This window comes from Ursus maritimus, unplaced genomic scaffold (genome assembly GCF_017311325.1).
Source record: "Ursus maritimus isolate PB19 unplaced genomic scaffold, ASM1731132v1 scaffold_7, whole genome shotgun sequence".
Lineage (NCBI taxonomy): Eukaryota > Metazoa > Chordata > Mammalia > Carnivora > Ursidae > Ursus > Ursus maritimus.
In genome coordinates, this window is record NW_024426885.1 from 30499729 (window position 1) to 30515446 (window position 15718).

At 55.5% G+C, this 15718-nt stretch overlaps 1 protein-coding gene across 1 annotated transcript in view; it reads left to right on the forward strand.

Annotated features, from left to right (window-relative positions):
• SLIT1 (slit guidance ligand 1) overlaps positions 1 to 15718 on the forward strand; it is a 163068-nt gene that overhangs the window by 111128 nt on the left and 36222 nt on the right. The window contains 13 exon segments of the mRNA XM_040624555.1: positions 2023 to 2094; positions 2602 to 2765; positions 4030 to 4177; positions 4624 to 4695; positions 5211 to 5282; positions 7433 to 7504; positions 8237 to 8380; positions 13009 to 13043; positions 13046 to 13141; positions 13861 to 13884; positions 14018 to 14162; positions 14783 to 14857; positions 15046 to 15189. Of these exon segments, the coding sequence (XP_040480489.1) occupies positions 2023 to 2094; positions 2602 to 2765; positions 4030 to 4177; positions 4624 to 4695; positions 5211 to 5282; positions 7433 to 7504; positions 8237 to 8380; positions 13009 to 13043; positions 13046 to 13141; positions 13861 to 13884; positions 14018 to 14162; positions 14783 to 14857; positions 15046 to 15189 (1263 nt within the window).

The window sequence follows — 15718 nt, forward strand, 5'->3', positions numbered from 1 at the left end:
TCCCCTTTCCCCTTTCCCCTTTCCCCTTTCCCCTTTCCCCTTTCCCCTTTCCTTCTGCAAATGCTCAGAGCAGGGCTTTGTGTGCCAGATGCTCTCCCAGGTGCTGGAGTGCTATCTGGCCATCGTGACCTCCCTGACTCATCAGGGCACTCCAGAGAAATCTCTTCTGATCAGTGTTTTTCTCCCTCTGGCTTTATCCTCTCAGGGACCTGAGTGAGAACACAATCCAGGCCATCCCCAGAAAAGCTTTTCGTGGAGCTACAGACCTCAAAAATTTGTGAGTTCAGGCCTGGGAGGGGGAAGGGTACAGGGGCTGGAGGGCCACCCCTTGCAGTATCCTTGTGCATCTGCCCCAGCCCTGTGGTCCAGGCAGCCAAGGAGCTGGTATGGACTCTGAGATGGCTGGTACCAGCATGGTCTTCTGGAACAGTCTGGGGTCAACGGAAACAGGCAGCCTTTGGGGACTGGGTAGAAGGGAGTGTCATGGACTGGGGGTGCTTAGGTGAGGTTCATGGTCCATTTAAATGGCACAGTCTGCATGCTCTTGCCCTTCGGTAGATTGAGAGAGCTGGGTGTGAATCTTCTCTTCCAGGTGCATACTGTAGAAGTGGCTACAAGTCAGTTAACTTCACTGAGCCTCAGTATATTGTTCTGTAAAATGGACAATCATATTTGCCTCACGGGCTTGTTCTGAAGTTGAAAGGAGACAAGGAAATAAATACACTTTGTCAAGTGTTATTTAAATGTAATGGTTTCTTCCTACTATTCACAATTATTCCTGTCCTCCCCGAGCTCTGACTGCAGCAGGAATGGCAAATGCCCGGCATGCCTGTCACTCCCTGACCCCATGTCTGTCGTAGACAACCGAGCACTGCCTTCTTTCCCAAGGGACCCCAATCACAGCGTCAGTTTATTCCAAAAGCAGCATTCCAGGGGGCCCCCTCTGGTCAGTCACTGTGGGCACTTGGGCTGAAATCCACGTGTGAGCTCTGGCTGCCGCTGCCCTTGGGTGAAGCTGTCTCCTTTCCCAGCCTCCAGCACCCTCCGGGTGGTCTCCAAAGTGGGGTGGGGGGGACAGGTGCCTGCTCCCCGAGGATATGCAAAGTTAGGTGAAGGAATATAATGTAACTTTTACTTATATTTATTGTTTTAACTAAAGAAGAAAGAACATGAGCTTTTGTTAGCGTTTGCTATTTGGGTCAGCACATATATACTGAACAAATGCGTGGGGCCAGGCCTCTTTGCTTTAAACTAATGGAGTGCGGGATCAAAGGGTTCGGATGCCCCTGCTCCAGGCAACGTGCCTTCCTGTACAACTGCGTTTTGCTTCACAGACAGCTGGACAAGAACCAGATCAGCTGCATCGAGGAAGGGGCCTTCCGGGCTCTGCGGGGGCTGGAGGTGCTGTAAGTGGAGCACGGGAAGGGCAGCAGAGGCTGGAGAGTCTGGGAACGCGGGAGCTAGGCCCAGGCAGCTGGAGTCGGGCTGGGAGCAGCGCAGGGGGCAGGAGGCCCCAGGACACCATGTGAAGTCCGGGGCAGAGGCCGTACTCTCTGCTCTCCTGGACTCGTCATCTAGGATGGGGGGACACCTGCTTGTGGGGTCGTGCCTGCAGCGCGTGACCCAGGCTTACCCTGCTCACGACGAAGCCCAGGGCAGTGTCTGTGTCTTCCAGGACTTTGTGACACAGGGGGCCCAGGCAAAGTTTGTACTTAGCTCCCAACCAGCTCAGGCCCGCGGGCAGCCTTTCCCTCCTCTACCTCCCTGTCCCAACTTGGGAGTCGGTGGCAGCTGCCTTGTCACCACTGTCCCAGCTCGGGGCTTTCTCTGAGGGCAGCTCTGCGTCTCTTGCTCTTCGGTGGGCCCATTCTCCAGGATCCAGCCCAGTCGTGGCTCCCCTGGAAGGTGGACCGTGGATCTGGGTGTGAGAGTCTGAGTGATTTTCCGAGAGATGCCCGGCCCCCCTTCCCGTGTAACTGCCTATGGCACAGACACCCAGTGACTCTGGTTTCCCCTGATCAGGACCCTGAACAACAACAACATCAGCACCATCCCCGTGTCCAGCTTCAACCACATGCCCAAGCTGCGGACCTTGTGAGTCAGCCCAGGGGCAGCCAGGAGCCCGGCCGCCAAGGGGGGCCGGTGCCGGGGGTGGTGGGGAAGGGGCCGAAGGCTTGCACAACCGAGAGAAAGAGCTCCTTCTTCTTCTTTGCGTTCTCTGTGGCCATCCACTCAGGGTGGGGGTGTCAGAGTCCAAGACAGAGGGAAGTGACCTAAAATGGAAGGATGTGGAATGTCATTTGTATTTGATTTTTCCTCGGAAAACAAGTGATTTGGTTTTGTATTTTAAAAAATGACTTATGTGCTCTCGGGCAGCGGGTCTGTGTGAGCCCAGCAAGATGAATCATTTGCTGGTCACACTCAGGCCAGCGGCTGCCCGAGCGAGCTGGGAGGGCAGGGGAGGCCGCCGGAAATGTCCTGCTGCCTCAGGACATCCCCCAGTTGGCCTGCGCTCCGACTGCTGGGGCCGTGTGTCTGCTCCCTGGTAGGGGTTCCCACTGTCCAGGCGGGTGGGTTGTGAGCTGCCCTCTCACCCCGCAGCCGCCTGCACTCCAACCACCTGTTCTGCGACTGCCACCTGGCCTGGCTCTCACAGTGGCTGAGGCAGCGGCCAACCATTGGGCTCTTCACCCAGTGCTCGGGCCCCGCTAGCCTGCGTGGCCTCAATGTGGCTGAGGTCCAGAAGAGTGAGTTCAGCTGCTCAGGTGGGTGCCGCCCTGCTGGGGCTCTCGACTGCCCATTACCTGCCTTCTGCTCCCCTCCCTACATCTTGTTCCCTCCCATGACCTCCTGTGACCATGTGCTAACATCTGGCCCACCCGTGACCTCCTCTCTTCACCCATCACTTCCTGCTCATCACCTACTGTCCTTATCCACACCCCGTGGACTGCCCACATCTCCAGTCCTCACCTGTCACCTCCTGCTCCCTCCCATCTCCCCCTCCTGCCCCATCTATCATCTCCTGTTCTCACCCATTGTAAAAAACATGTCTGAGAATATTCAAGACAGCCTTTTTCCATAGTAGCCCAGAGTTGGAGACAACCCACATGTCTACCAGCAAGGGTATGGATAAACTAATTAAGAGCTGTCCGTACAATGGAACGCTGCTGAGCAGTGGCAGACAACAAGCCGCTGATATACACAACAGTGTGGGCGAGTCTCAGAGCTTCTGTATTGAGCGGAAGCTGCCAGACACAAGAGGACCTGCTGTCTGATTTCATGTCTATGAAGTGCACAGATCAGCAGAACACATCTTTGGCGACAGATCTCAGAATAGCGGCTGCCTTGGAGAAGGGCCATGAGGGAGCCTCTTGGGTGATAGAAATGTCTTATGTCTGGGGACGGCTCTGTGGGTGTGCCTATAAGTAGAACTTTAGCCAGCTTTACACCTGAGACAGTGCACCTGTATGTTATACTTCAATTAAAAAACTTGTATCACTGTGTTTTATCCTGGTTTTTATCACCTATTAACAGTGTGATTCTCCACAAATTAATTAATATCAAGGACTCAGTTTTCTTACCTGTAAAATGGCCACAAGAACCTCACGCCCCTCATGGGTTAGATGAGATACTGTGCGTATAACCCTTCCCACAGCGTGTGGCCCAGAGCGAGTGCCCAACAAACATAGTCCTTGTCAGTCTCTGGCGCCCAATGAGGAGACTCAGGCTCAAAAGTGTTGAGTGACATGGACTAGAACCTGGAGCTTCAGAGTTTGGGCCAGGATTTCCTAGTGTGTGAATCGCACTCTATGCAGCACCGTTAGGTTCAGATTCAAGTTCAACAAACATCTAGCAAGCACGTGCTATGTGCGAGGCGCCCACAGTTACATGGTGGTCCCCGGTGATCTCTGGATCTCCTCCCCGCTTTCAGAGAAACACGATATGCCCTGTCCCCACCTGCGATGCCGTATCTGGGGTGGGAGGTGCTGGCACGGGACACCCCCGGGTCACAGCCCACTGCTTCTTCAGGCCAAGGGGAGGCAGGCCGAGTGCCTTCCTGCACCCTCTCCTCCGGCTCCTGCCCGGCCATGTGCACCTGCAGCAACGGCATTGTGGATTGTCGTGGCAAAGGCCTCACCGCCATCCCCGCCAACCTGCCTGAGACCATGACGGAGATGTGAGTACGGGCCAGGGCGGGGGCTGGGATACGGGCCCTCGGGCTGGGCTGGGCCGGGCTCTGGTGGCCCAGCGAAGAGCTTGCCCGAGGCCCCTCTGTACAAGTGAAGGAGAGACAGCTGGCCTTGGCTGGCCTGAGCTCTCTACCCAAAGCTGGGCAGCTCTGGAGAGTTGGGAGGGGGTGTCCCTCTATGGTCTATTTGTCCAGCCCAGCTGGGTGAGTCTGCTAGAGTCGGTTTCTAAGTAGTAGCCTGATTTATGGGCTCCTTTCAGCCACAAAAATCTGAGGTAAGGGGGCTCAAATACAGCAGCTCCTTTCCTCTGCCTGGGCCAGCCTATCCACTCCAGATGGAGGATGGGAGCAGGGGCAGAGGGCCTGGTCTGGGGGGGCGGTGAGCCCAGGAGGCAGCAGTCAGGACCCCGGCCTTCTGTGTTCTCTCTCTGCAGCCGCCTGGAGCTCAATGGGATCAAGTCCATCCCCCCAGGAGCCTTCTCTCCCTACAGAAAGCTGCGGAGGATGTGAGTGTCCCCGCTGCTTCTTGGGAGTCAGCATAGAGCAGAGGGAAGGGCCTGGAGCAGGCACGCCACGCCATGGGGCAGGTCTTGGCTCTGCCTGTCAGCTTCATCTCTGACGTGCGGATGGCGGTGGTGTGACCTCCTCACGGTGTTAGCGTGAGGCCTACATGTGGCGTTGAGCCCGAGTCTGGCACAGGACCGGAGCTGACTGTCCACCTCAGCTGGGCCACTCCTACGAGCAATTGTGGACGTGAGAGGGGGTGCAGGGGGCAGCTGGGATGTGGGGTAAAGCTTCCCCAAGAACGGACCAAGGCTGGACTGCCCGGCCTGAGCACGAGCCTCAGACTGCATAGGGAAATAGTGGCCGGGGGCTTTTCAGGTGGATGGGAGAACTGGCCCCTCATTTTTTTTAATGTCGAAGAAATGCCTGCCCTCTCGTGGCATTGGGGAGGAGGGGCCAAGAGGGGCTCGGTGGCTGCCGAGGGATTCAGCCATCTTCCCTCCTGCTCACCTTGTAGAGACCTGAGCAACAACCAGATTGCAGAGATCGCGCCCGATGCCTTCCAGGGCCTCCGCTCCCTGAACTCACTGTGAGTAGCCGTGCCAAGTCTGCCAGGGTCCAGGGAACCCTCATCCCTGTGCCAGGGCCCCTCTGGAGGGGAGGCTCTGCCCAGCTCCCCTTCCTCGCTGGTGGGCACTCTGCAGCTGGGAAGGGGTGGAGGGAATCCAGGCAGAGCTGTTGCCCCTGGCAACTCTGATGCTCTTCCTGGCAGGAAGGGGATTTTCCCAGCATTCTTTGCTGCAGTCACCTGACTTGGCCCAGCCTTCGTGTTGGTCCCGCCTCCCCCTGGGGCCCAGCATTCTATGCTCCTAAACCTTATTCAGGGCACTTAGAAGGGCAGCCACTCCCAGCTCCAGTTGTGACATCTGCCACACCTTGTGTCTTTCATCACAGGTGCGCTTCCAAGTTGTGCTGGGGGACGAGAAAACAGCATTTTCCTCTCCCCATTTCCCTTCCCTGGAGGGTTTATTGTGTGTGTGTGTGGGGGGGGGTCCATCAATCAACAAAATGCCACGCAGCAACAAACATTCATCTTGGAAATGTTACTTCATCTCTCTTTTTCCCAGAGCCCTTGCTTGCACCCCCAGGTTCACCTAGCCCCTCGCTGTCTGAGGTCCCATAGCACTTGTCTATACAGAGTGCCCTCAGGCACCCTGTAGTTGGGTGAGCCCCCCACATTGGTAGAGGCCATTTGTTACTCTGAGGAGTGAGTGTTTCTGCTTATCGTTGGCAGCACTGGACACAAGCATTGCATAGATTAGGGGCCTGGGAAGTGAAATAGGATGGAACTCCCCCTTGGGGAATGTAGGAGACTGCCAGCTCAGTGCCTTTGTGTGCACTGTTTTCTCTTGGAATAGAGTCTGAGGTAGCGGGTGGGACCCCTTGTGAATGGTACCCCTTAAATTGTGCAGTGTATAACCTACATAGCTGTACCCGACAGCCTGGTAATGAGTCTCTATCATTGGCTGAGGAAATCAGATTCTGGAGGTGGCCTGCCAAAATGCAGGGCTCCTCATCTGAGAAGTGAATGAAACTCATTCTAAATTGGAACATGACAATAGCCCATTTAAGTGGGTTCCTGTTGCTGCTCAGGGATACCTGGTCAAAGCCATCTCCCCACTACATGGGAACTTCCGTGCTGATGTCATGCTAATAGACCTCATTGACAGTGTCCACCTTGGCAGACCCTGACCTGGTCTCCCTGCTTCAGCCCCTGCCCCCTCCACTCTGATCTTGCCAAATGCAGATCTGATCCTGTCTCAGAGGCTTCCTGGTGCTCACTGGGTAAAATCCAAGCTCTTATTCCATTTGTTTCCTCTACTTGAGCCACACTGAGTTCCCCACGGGCCAACCTGAATTCCACTGCAGGACCTTCGCTTCTGCCATGCCCGCTTCCAGAAAGGATCTTGAAGCACATACTGTTTTCACACAGGCTGAATTGTTTCTGGGGCGACTTGTGGGGGCTGCTTGCAATATTGGGGATGGAGTACACCCTGTCCCCAAGCCCCGTTGATACGTCACCCTCTGCCTGAACCCATTCATGCCTGCATGGCTTTTTGGAACCTTTGCTTTTTTCCTAATCATACACGGAATTCCTGCCCAACGCAGAGAACTAAGGTGAAGAAACCCACTTGCACCCCCACTGCCTAGACCTCCGCACAGATGAACTTTGATCTCTTTCTTTCTGGTGTGTTATCTGTTGCTTGAAGTCAGAGCTCATTCTGTGCATGCCGTCTGGCATTCATGGTTTTTTCCTGTAATTCTCTGAAAATATGTTAATTATCCTGCCCATGGGATTTTCTCCTCTTTGAACAGTCTCCTTTTACATCTGGGGCCAGCTTAATTTCCCACGAAGTTCCCCAAAGGGCCCCTTTGCGGGCTTCTGTGGGTTCCATGTGTGAGGCAGAGAGCGGGTATTGGGGGGCCGCTCCTGCAGTAGTGGGGATCACGGCTGTCTCTAGCCCATAGGGTACCTTTTGCAGACTACAAGCGGAGGACCCTGTCTTAACACACTTTACTGCCACTTGCTGGCGATTTGTTACAACAGCCCTCCACCCCTATGCTGTGCCCCGTGAATGGTTTAGAGGTGGTGCCATTGTGTGGGTGCCACTTGCAAAGTCATGTCCCACCTGGTGGGCTGTCCCCTTACTCTCTCTTTCTGTTGCCTTTTTTCTCCAGGGTCCTGTATGGGAACAAGATCACAGACCTCCCCCGGGGTGTGTTTGGAGGCCTGTACACCCTACAGCTCCTGTAAGGACCCATCTGCAGGTGTCCCTGGGTGGCGCCCAGGGAGGGGGCTAGTATTCCTCTGGCCTCTCAGACTAGCCTTGCCAGCCTCTTTGGGGTATGGGACTCAATGAGGCAAGGAGCTTGGACGATGGCAGAGCTGGGGGTGTCGCGAAGGACTCTGGGGCTCTGTCGAGGCCAGGAAGGGAGGGGGGGTCAGGGTCAAAGCTGATCGCGGGACACCTGAGCTGAGAGGCTCCTGAGATCCAGCCTGTGTTCCTGAGGAGGTCAGCGTGGCTGGGGACAGAGTTGTCTCCTACAGGGGGACATCGGACCCAGATCAGCCTCCCTGAAACATGAGAGCTCCCAGGATCCAAGAGGAGTAGAACCTCAATGCCCTATCTCAGTTGCCTGGAAGCCCAGCAGACTCTGGAAAGGAGGGGAGCCTCCAAAATGCCCTTGGGAGGTGGCCTGACCACTGTGCTCTCTGCTTCCCAAGAAGCCTGTGAGCACTCGTAGCAGCTCCTTGAAAGGAGAGGAGCTGGTGGAGCAGGACGGTCCCTTGCACAGAGAGGGCAGTCGGAGTTCTCGGCTTCCCCTATGGAGTGGACATCCAGAGGGCCAGGCTCCCTGTGCCCGCACTGGGCACTTCTGCCCAAGACGGTGCATGCTTGGTGCCAGGGAGGCGCCCAGGGCAAATTGATGCAGCCGATTCTGCGCCTCTCCCCTCACCACCTGGCCCTGGTCTGCCTACAGGCTCTTGAATGCCAACAAGATCAACTGCGTCCGGCCCGATGCTTTCCAGGATCTGCAGAACCTCTCACTTCTCTCCCTGTATGACAACAAGATCCAGAGCCTCGCCAAGGGCACCTTCACCTCCCTGCGGGCCATCCAGACCCTGTGAGTGCCCTCTTGCCTTCCTCCCCTTGGTCCCAGTGGGAGGACCTAGGGAGAAGTGATAGCCTCCGGGGACAGGCAGCTGTCTTGCCCTGTGCCTTTTGCTCACCAGGAGTGGCCTCTTACGGAAGAAAGAGCACAGACTTCGGGTTGGATAATCCTGGGTTCAACTCCCAGCTATGTCTCTTATTGGCTGTGTGACCCCGGTCAAGTTAATTAGCTTCTCTGGGCCTCAGTTCACTCATTTATAAAATGAGGATACTGTTTTCTGCATAGGGCTATTAGGAGATAAAAGGGGATGTTTGTACAGAACTGAGTTCATTGTAAGTGCTTCTTAAATGCCTGCTTAATGGGCATTTATTATTAATTTCATCATGGCCATCGTTTATCTCCTGCATGGCACACTCCATCAGATAATATCCTCATGGAGGGGCCAGCACAGGTATGAAACAGGTCAGAGAAAAGGCTCAACTCCTGCTCCCTGGGCACCCTGCGCGTCAGCAAGGACGTTAGCCACGAAGACAAACTTATTAAAGCTCACGCGCCCGCCCACAGCCTCGTCCTGCTAATTAATCTACTGAGAGGCAGGGAGAGGAAGATGGAGATGACAGGGCGATCTTGCCATGTATGTGAGGTCAGAAGTTACAGGGAGACATGGGCAAGGTGGAGATTCTGTGCAGCTGGTGGGATGTCCCAGAGAAATGCACGAAGGAGATTTCCAGGCCGGGGACCCACACACAGGAAAGCCATGGGGATGGGGACCGGGACCGAGGGTCTTGTGTGAGGAGCTTGTCTCCATCTCAGGCTGGAAGGAGAGGGAACACATCACGTGGCTTATGCTTCCTGGGGGTGACCTCTGTCTTTGTGTCCCTTCATCTGGCTGGATCTCAGAGCTTCTGCCTGCCGGACACCGGGCCTGAGAGCCTGGCCGCTGCCGGCAGGCACTAGTGAGGCACAGAGCTGGGGCAGAGCGCAGGAACAGGAGTCCTCCCACAGGCGAGACAGAAATAGTGGGACACTCAGAACGACAGTAGTCGCGGCGGTTCGCCGAGCTCTGAGCCAGGGCCAGGCCGCGGCTTGTTCCATGTGTTATCCTCCTGAACACTCACCACGGCCGGTGCACATCCGGTCTAGCGTCCCTACTTCACTGATGAGGGCACTGATGTGGGAGGTCATGGGACTCACTCAAGGTCACACAACATCTCATAGAGCAGGGATTTGGTCTCAGACGTCTCTGCACCTTCCCTGAGAATTTAGTTAGCTTTCCCCTCAATTGTGCTTTTTCCCTAAGAATAGACCTCATTATTTAAGGCGGGAGAGCAGAACCGGACTTTCATCAACGACTATTACATATTAACAACCAGAGTACAGTTTGGAACCAGAATAAAAGAAACACAAACCCAGGAATAATCAGATATTCTCATTACAGGTTTGAAGGGTTAAATGCCTGGACTGAGTCATGGGTCAGACCTGAGCAGATTTAACCCCCCCACATCCTGCTTGATCTGTCTGTCCGTAGCTCCGAGATCTATGGCCGAGTGCCCGGGCCCCACTCCTGACTTTGCGGCCGTTTTCCTTACTCCAAGAGATTTTTCAGTTTAAAAAAAAAAAAAAACAGCTTTAATGAGGTATAACTTACATACCACAAAACCCACCTGTTCTGAGTATACAACTCAATGATTTTTTTGTATATTTACAGTTGTTCGACGATCACCACAATCACATTTTAGAATGTTTCCATCACCTCCCTAAAATCCCTTGTGTCCATTTTACAGTCAGTCCCAATTTCCAGCTGATCCCCAGGCAATCACTAATCTATTAGTCTCTATAGTTTGCTTTTTCTGAACATTTCATAAAAATGGAATCATCATGGGGCACCTGGGTGGCTCAGCTGGTTAAGCATCTGGATCTTGATTTCTATTCAGGTCATGATCTTATGGTCGTGATCCAGCCCTGAGTCAGGCTCTTCACTGGATGTGGAGCCTGCTTAAGATTCTCTCTCATGGGGCGCCTGGGTAGCGCAGTCGTTAAGCGTCTGCCTTCGGCTCAGGGCGTGATCCCGGCGTTCCGGGATCGAGCCCCACATCGGGCTCCTCCGCTGGGAGCCTGCTTCTTCCTCTCCCACTCCCCTGCTTGTGTTCCCTCTCTCGCTGGCTGTCTCTCTGTCACATAAATAAATAAAATCTTTAAAAAAAAAAGATTCTCTCTCGCCCTCTGCCCCTTCCCACTCCACCCTTGCTCTCTCTCTTAAAAAAAAAAAAATGGAATCATCGTGTTATACCATCTTTTGTGACTGAGTTTTCATGTTTTTGAGGTCCATTCACATTGCAGTGTGTATCAGTACTTGGTTCTTGGTTTTTACGGCCAAGTGATTTCCCACTGAATGGATTGACTGCGTTGTGTTTATCCGTCCCAGTTGATGGACATTGGATTTCCACTCTGGGGTCATTATGAGGAACGCTGCTGTGAATATTTGCTTACAAATCTTTTTGTGGACAAATGTCTTCATTTCTCGTGGGCTTTCTGGGTCACATAGGAAATTTATGTTTAACTTTTAAAGAAGTTGTCAGTTTTCCGAAGTGGCTGTAAATCCCATTTTACACCCCCACCAGCAGCGTATTATAAGGGTTCCAGTTTCTCTACATCCTTGCCCATACTTGGTATTACTTGTCTCTTTGATTACAGCCGCTCAGGTGGGCGGGAAGTGGTGTCTCGTTGTGGGTTTAATTTGACTAATGATGCTGAGGATCTGCCCCGAAAGGTTTCTAGCTGTGACTTCTTAATGCGTATTCCGAGAAGGACACTGAGAATACAGCCTTCCCTGCCGCCTTCTTCTCTCACAAAGGTTCATGGGGGGAGCGGCGTGGCCTCCCATGCAGCTCGTTTCCGGGTGTGCCTTTAACAGGATGATAATTTCCCAAGCAGGTATTCTTTTCCTTTTTCCCGAGCATTTTCCCTTCTCAGCTCCCTGCTCTTTGCGATTGTTAAAAATTCCAATTTGTGTCAAATACTTAAGCTACTTGTCTCTGTGGGTGATTCAAGTTTTTATAAATTGGCTTTGACACAAATAACCTGTTCTTAAAAAGGATATATTCTACCCCACACCCATTGAACATTTTAATACATGCCTGAGCAACATAATTGGATTGATTTTAAACAGAGTTCTCTACCGAGATTGTGATAAAGGGAAGCAATTAGTTCAGGTAGAGGCCGGGCTGTGACGCATAGGCAGATGGGGCTGGGCGGCTGGGCGGATCCCAGAGCAGGCCCCGGAGCCTAATGTATTTTAGGTCATCAATGGACTCTGCCACAGGGCATCAGCAAACACGTCTTCTCTGTGCAGACTGACGGTTTAAACGGGGAGACAAATGTCCAGTCATGCGGAAGGGGTATGAGGGGCCTGGCCCACCTGGTGATGCTGACAGGAGCCAGGACTCAGGCAGGAAAGCGAGGACACGGCCCAGGGGAGTGGCAGGGACATCTGGGCAGAGAAGGCTCCAGCCAAGTAGCCCAAGCAGGAAGAGGAGCCCAGGAGTGTTTGCATAGCCCTGGAGCCCCATCAGGGCCCTGGGCTGAGGCCAGTAAGTAGATGGCCTGAACTGGTGGCATCAGATGCAGAAGCGGCCGTCCATGCCGACTCCTCTGAGCTGGCCCCTGCTCTGACTTCCTGTACTTCCATGCAGAAGCATTGGCTCTCGGGTACAGAAATAGTTTTCTCTGACTGTTTCAGTTTAGAAAGCGGGGCACGCCCAGTGCTGTGATGGCCAAGACACAGGCAGGTGCGCTGGCTGCTGGGGTGGTTCAGATGTGGCTGATCTGAGCCTGTTGGGGTGGGGAGGGCCCACGAATGGGAAAGACACCCATGTGGTCGCTTAGAGCATCCCAGGTTCCTACAGTCAGCATTGCCTGTCAGGTGTCCCCTCCCTGTATTTATCCTGCTAGTCACACAGGCAGCCTGGCAAGAGAATATGAGTGCTTTCCCAATAACTAGCTCTTCAGGCCTGCTTTCTGAGTTTCCCTTGTGTCTAAAGACAGGGTCTGAAATGGTCTGGCGGCGGGGGTTGGGGGGGGAGCAGCCCTCATGGCCTGGGGTGGGAATGGAAGTTCCCATAAGTGAGGGGCTGCAGGGGGCACTTTGAGACATGCCCACCCCAGCTGCAGGACCAGCCTTGCCACCTCCGGCCCCATCCCTTGGGCTATGGAGAGAAGCTGCTGTTGCCAGAGGCTGCAGGGAAGGGACCACCTACAACAAAGGCTTTTGGGCACCGTCAGTCCTGGGCTCTAATACCCGTTCTGTCCCCTCACCCATGGAAGGCTGGAGTGGTCTGGCCAGTCTCCAGGTCACTCTTGCCTCCACTCCTGTTTGGGAAATGTTCCCCGGGGGGTACGGGTGAGTAGATGGACCGGGGACAGAGTGAGGCTTGCAGGGGGCGTGTAGCAGGGACAGCCGGAAGCTCCAGGGCCTGCAGAGGTCGTTCCCTGCTGCCATGCTCTGGCAAGACTTCTCCGTAGTTGGTGGCGTACCTGGGCGGTGGCCCAAGCCACCAGCGAGCAGCGAGGCCCCATCCAGGCAGAAGTCAGCACGGGTTTGCAGCGCTGTCTCTGATCCCCACTCTGCCCCCACTGGACAGGCATCTGGCACAGAACCCTTTCATCTGTGACTGTAACCTCCCATTGAGACGAGCGGGGCCCGCTGCGCCAGCCCCCGACGCCTCGCCAACAAGCGCATCGGGCAGATCAAGAGCAAGAAGTTCCGCTGCTCAGGTGGCTGCCCGCTCACCCCCTGTCCATCTGTCCACCTGCCTGCCTGTCTTCAGTCAGCTCAGGGACGGGGGATATTTTCTGAAGGGCTCCAGCGGCGTGTCCTAGGCCACTCCAGACCCTCACCGGAGGGCGTCGTTCCCAAACCGTAGCCTTGGCTCTGACCCGTTGCCAGCCCCACTCCGCCTTGTGCCTTGTACGGAGGCTTAGGGAAGAGCAGGGCTGGCCGAAGGTCCCTGAGGGAGGCCTGCCCGGTCAAGGACCCAGGTTCCTCTGCTCCCAGGTCCTTTCGCCGTCATGCTACTGCTGTCAGACTCAGGAAGCCTGGGAACTCTCCTCAGTGAGAGAGCTGCCTCCAGGCTCTGGGGCAGTAGAAACGGGATGGGGATAGTGTGAGTCGGCTTCTGAGCCTGGATCCTGGTCAGCGACCCGATGCCTCTCGGCCCCATTCCCGTCTCGGGCCATTGCCCATGAGCGTTCCTGTGTTTTTGACGCTCCCCAAGGGGTTTAACTGGGGGGTCTCAGCCTGGTCAGGGAACATCTGTGCTTCATTAGCAAGGCCTTCTCACCTGGGTGCTGGGCAGGTGGACTCTGGAGCCCGGATTTGGGACCCCAGTGTTGTTCCCGGGGTGCCTTCTCCTGGGCAGCACGGTTGGGGCCTGGGCTCTTCCCCCAAGTCCTAGAGGATCCCAGCTTCATGGTGTTTCTGCTTCTCTCCCCAGCCAAAGAGCAGTACTTCATTCCAGGTAGGAGAATGGGGGTGCCCGAGGCCAGCCCGGGCGGGGTGGTGGCAGTGGGTGGGCAGGGGCAGCAGGCCGAGGGGGCCAGGGAGGCCCTGCCCTGGGTCCCTCAGCTGGCCCTCCCGCCCCGTCCCTGCAGGCACGGAGGACTACCAGCTGAGCAGCGAGTGCAGCAGCGACGCCGTCTGTCCGCACAAGTGCCGCTGTGAGGCCAGCCTGGCCGAGTGCTCCAGCCTGAAGCTCACCAAGATCCCCGAGCGCATCCCCCAGTCCACGGCTGAGCTGTGAGGCCCCTGCCCTCCGCACCCCTCACTTGCCCCCAGCCCCACTAGCCCTCCTCTGTCCTCTCTGGCTTTTCCTCTGGCCCAGCTCTGTTGGGGAGCACGGGTGACCCCAGCGTGGCAGGCACGGGCATGGCAGGAAGTGGCTCCCCACCCCTGCAGCCCCTCTGCTTCCGACTCACAGCCTACAGACCCTTGCAGCCATCTCTGGCCCACGGGCAGGTCGGCAGCCTGAGCCAGGGGTGGCTTGTCTCAGTCATGCTTTTGCCTTCTTCCGGGGGATGTGATCCCATCAGATCAGGTTGGATCTTAAGCTAATCCTTTAACTATTTCCTTTCTTCAAGAATATAAATTCGTGCCCGTGTATGCGTGTGCATGAATAGCTAGCCACTCATACCTGTCATTGGTGTATGTACATTTTCGTGGCATTTTTAATGTTAAAAATATCCCCATTCACCCCCCAGCACTCCCATCCATCCTTCCTTTGACGTAGGCTCAGTTTGCCTTGCCAGATAAATTCTTCTGGGAACCCCTTTGTTTAAGCCCCAAATATTCTCAATTTGGTAGGTACTCTAATGTCTGTCATTTATGAATGGGTAAGTTCTCTTCATTGCCTCTTACAGACGATTAAACAACAATGAGATTTCCATCCTGGAGGCCACTGGGATATTTAAAAAACTCACTCATCTGAAGAAGATGTGAGTTACCCATTGGGGGCAGGTTGCAGTCAGGGCTCTAGCTGGGGAGGGAGGAGGCAGATACTGGGTGTGGGGGAGCTCTCAGTGGGAGGCAGGGCTCCCATGCGGGGGGTGGGTGCAGAAAGGCCGTGGGGTGGGGGGAGGGCGGGGTCCTCAGCTCCATCATCCTTCCGCTGCCTCCCGTCCAGCAATCTGAGCAACAACAAGGTGTCGGAAATCGAAGATGGGGCCTTCGAGGGCGCAGCCTCCGTGAGCGAGCTGCATCTGACCGCCAACCAGCTGGAGTCCATTCGGGGCGGCATGTTCCGAGGCCTGGACGGCTTGAGGACCCTGTGAGTGTGCGGGCCAGGGAGCAGGACCGGACTGGCACAGGCAAACCCAAGCCAGAGCGTGGGTGTCTGCACCGAGAGGATGGGAGACTGTCCCCCAGCCCCCAGCTTGCAGGAGGCGAGGGACAGCTGAGGACCCTGACCGCGGTGGGGCAAGTGATCAGATGTTGCTAACTGCGGTTCCCTGGGGGGTGGGGTCGATGCCTGGTGAAGGGGTGAGTGGAGGCGGGCCCTTTTGGAGGTTCCCCTCTCGCCGCCCTCTGATCAGGCTGCAAGAGCACGCACATGTGTCTAGTTCTGGAGTGGCCAGCAGGGACACAAGCAGGAGGGCTGGACGGCCCCAAGGCGGGGACGTTGCTGAGGTGACTCAGCCGGCGCAGACGGGGAGCAGGGATGGCCCGTTATCCCTGGGATTCTTGGATCCTGTGACCCAGAGCCCGGCCAGAGCTAACCCAGCATCGGGACTCAGTAGGATCCTGGCCCCCCCCCCAGAAATGCTGCAGGGAGCCCCCTCTCTCCACCCAGGCAGCGC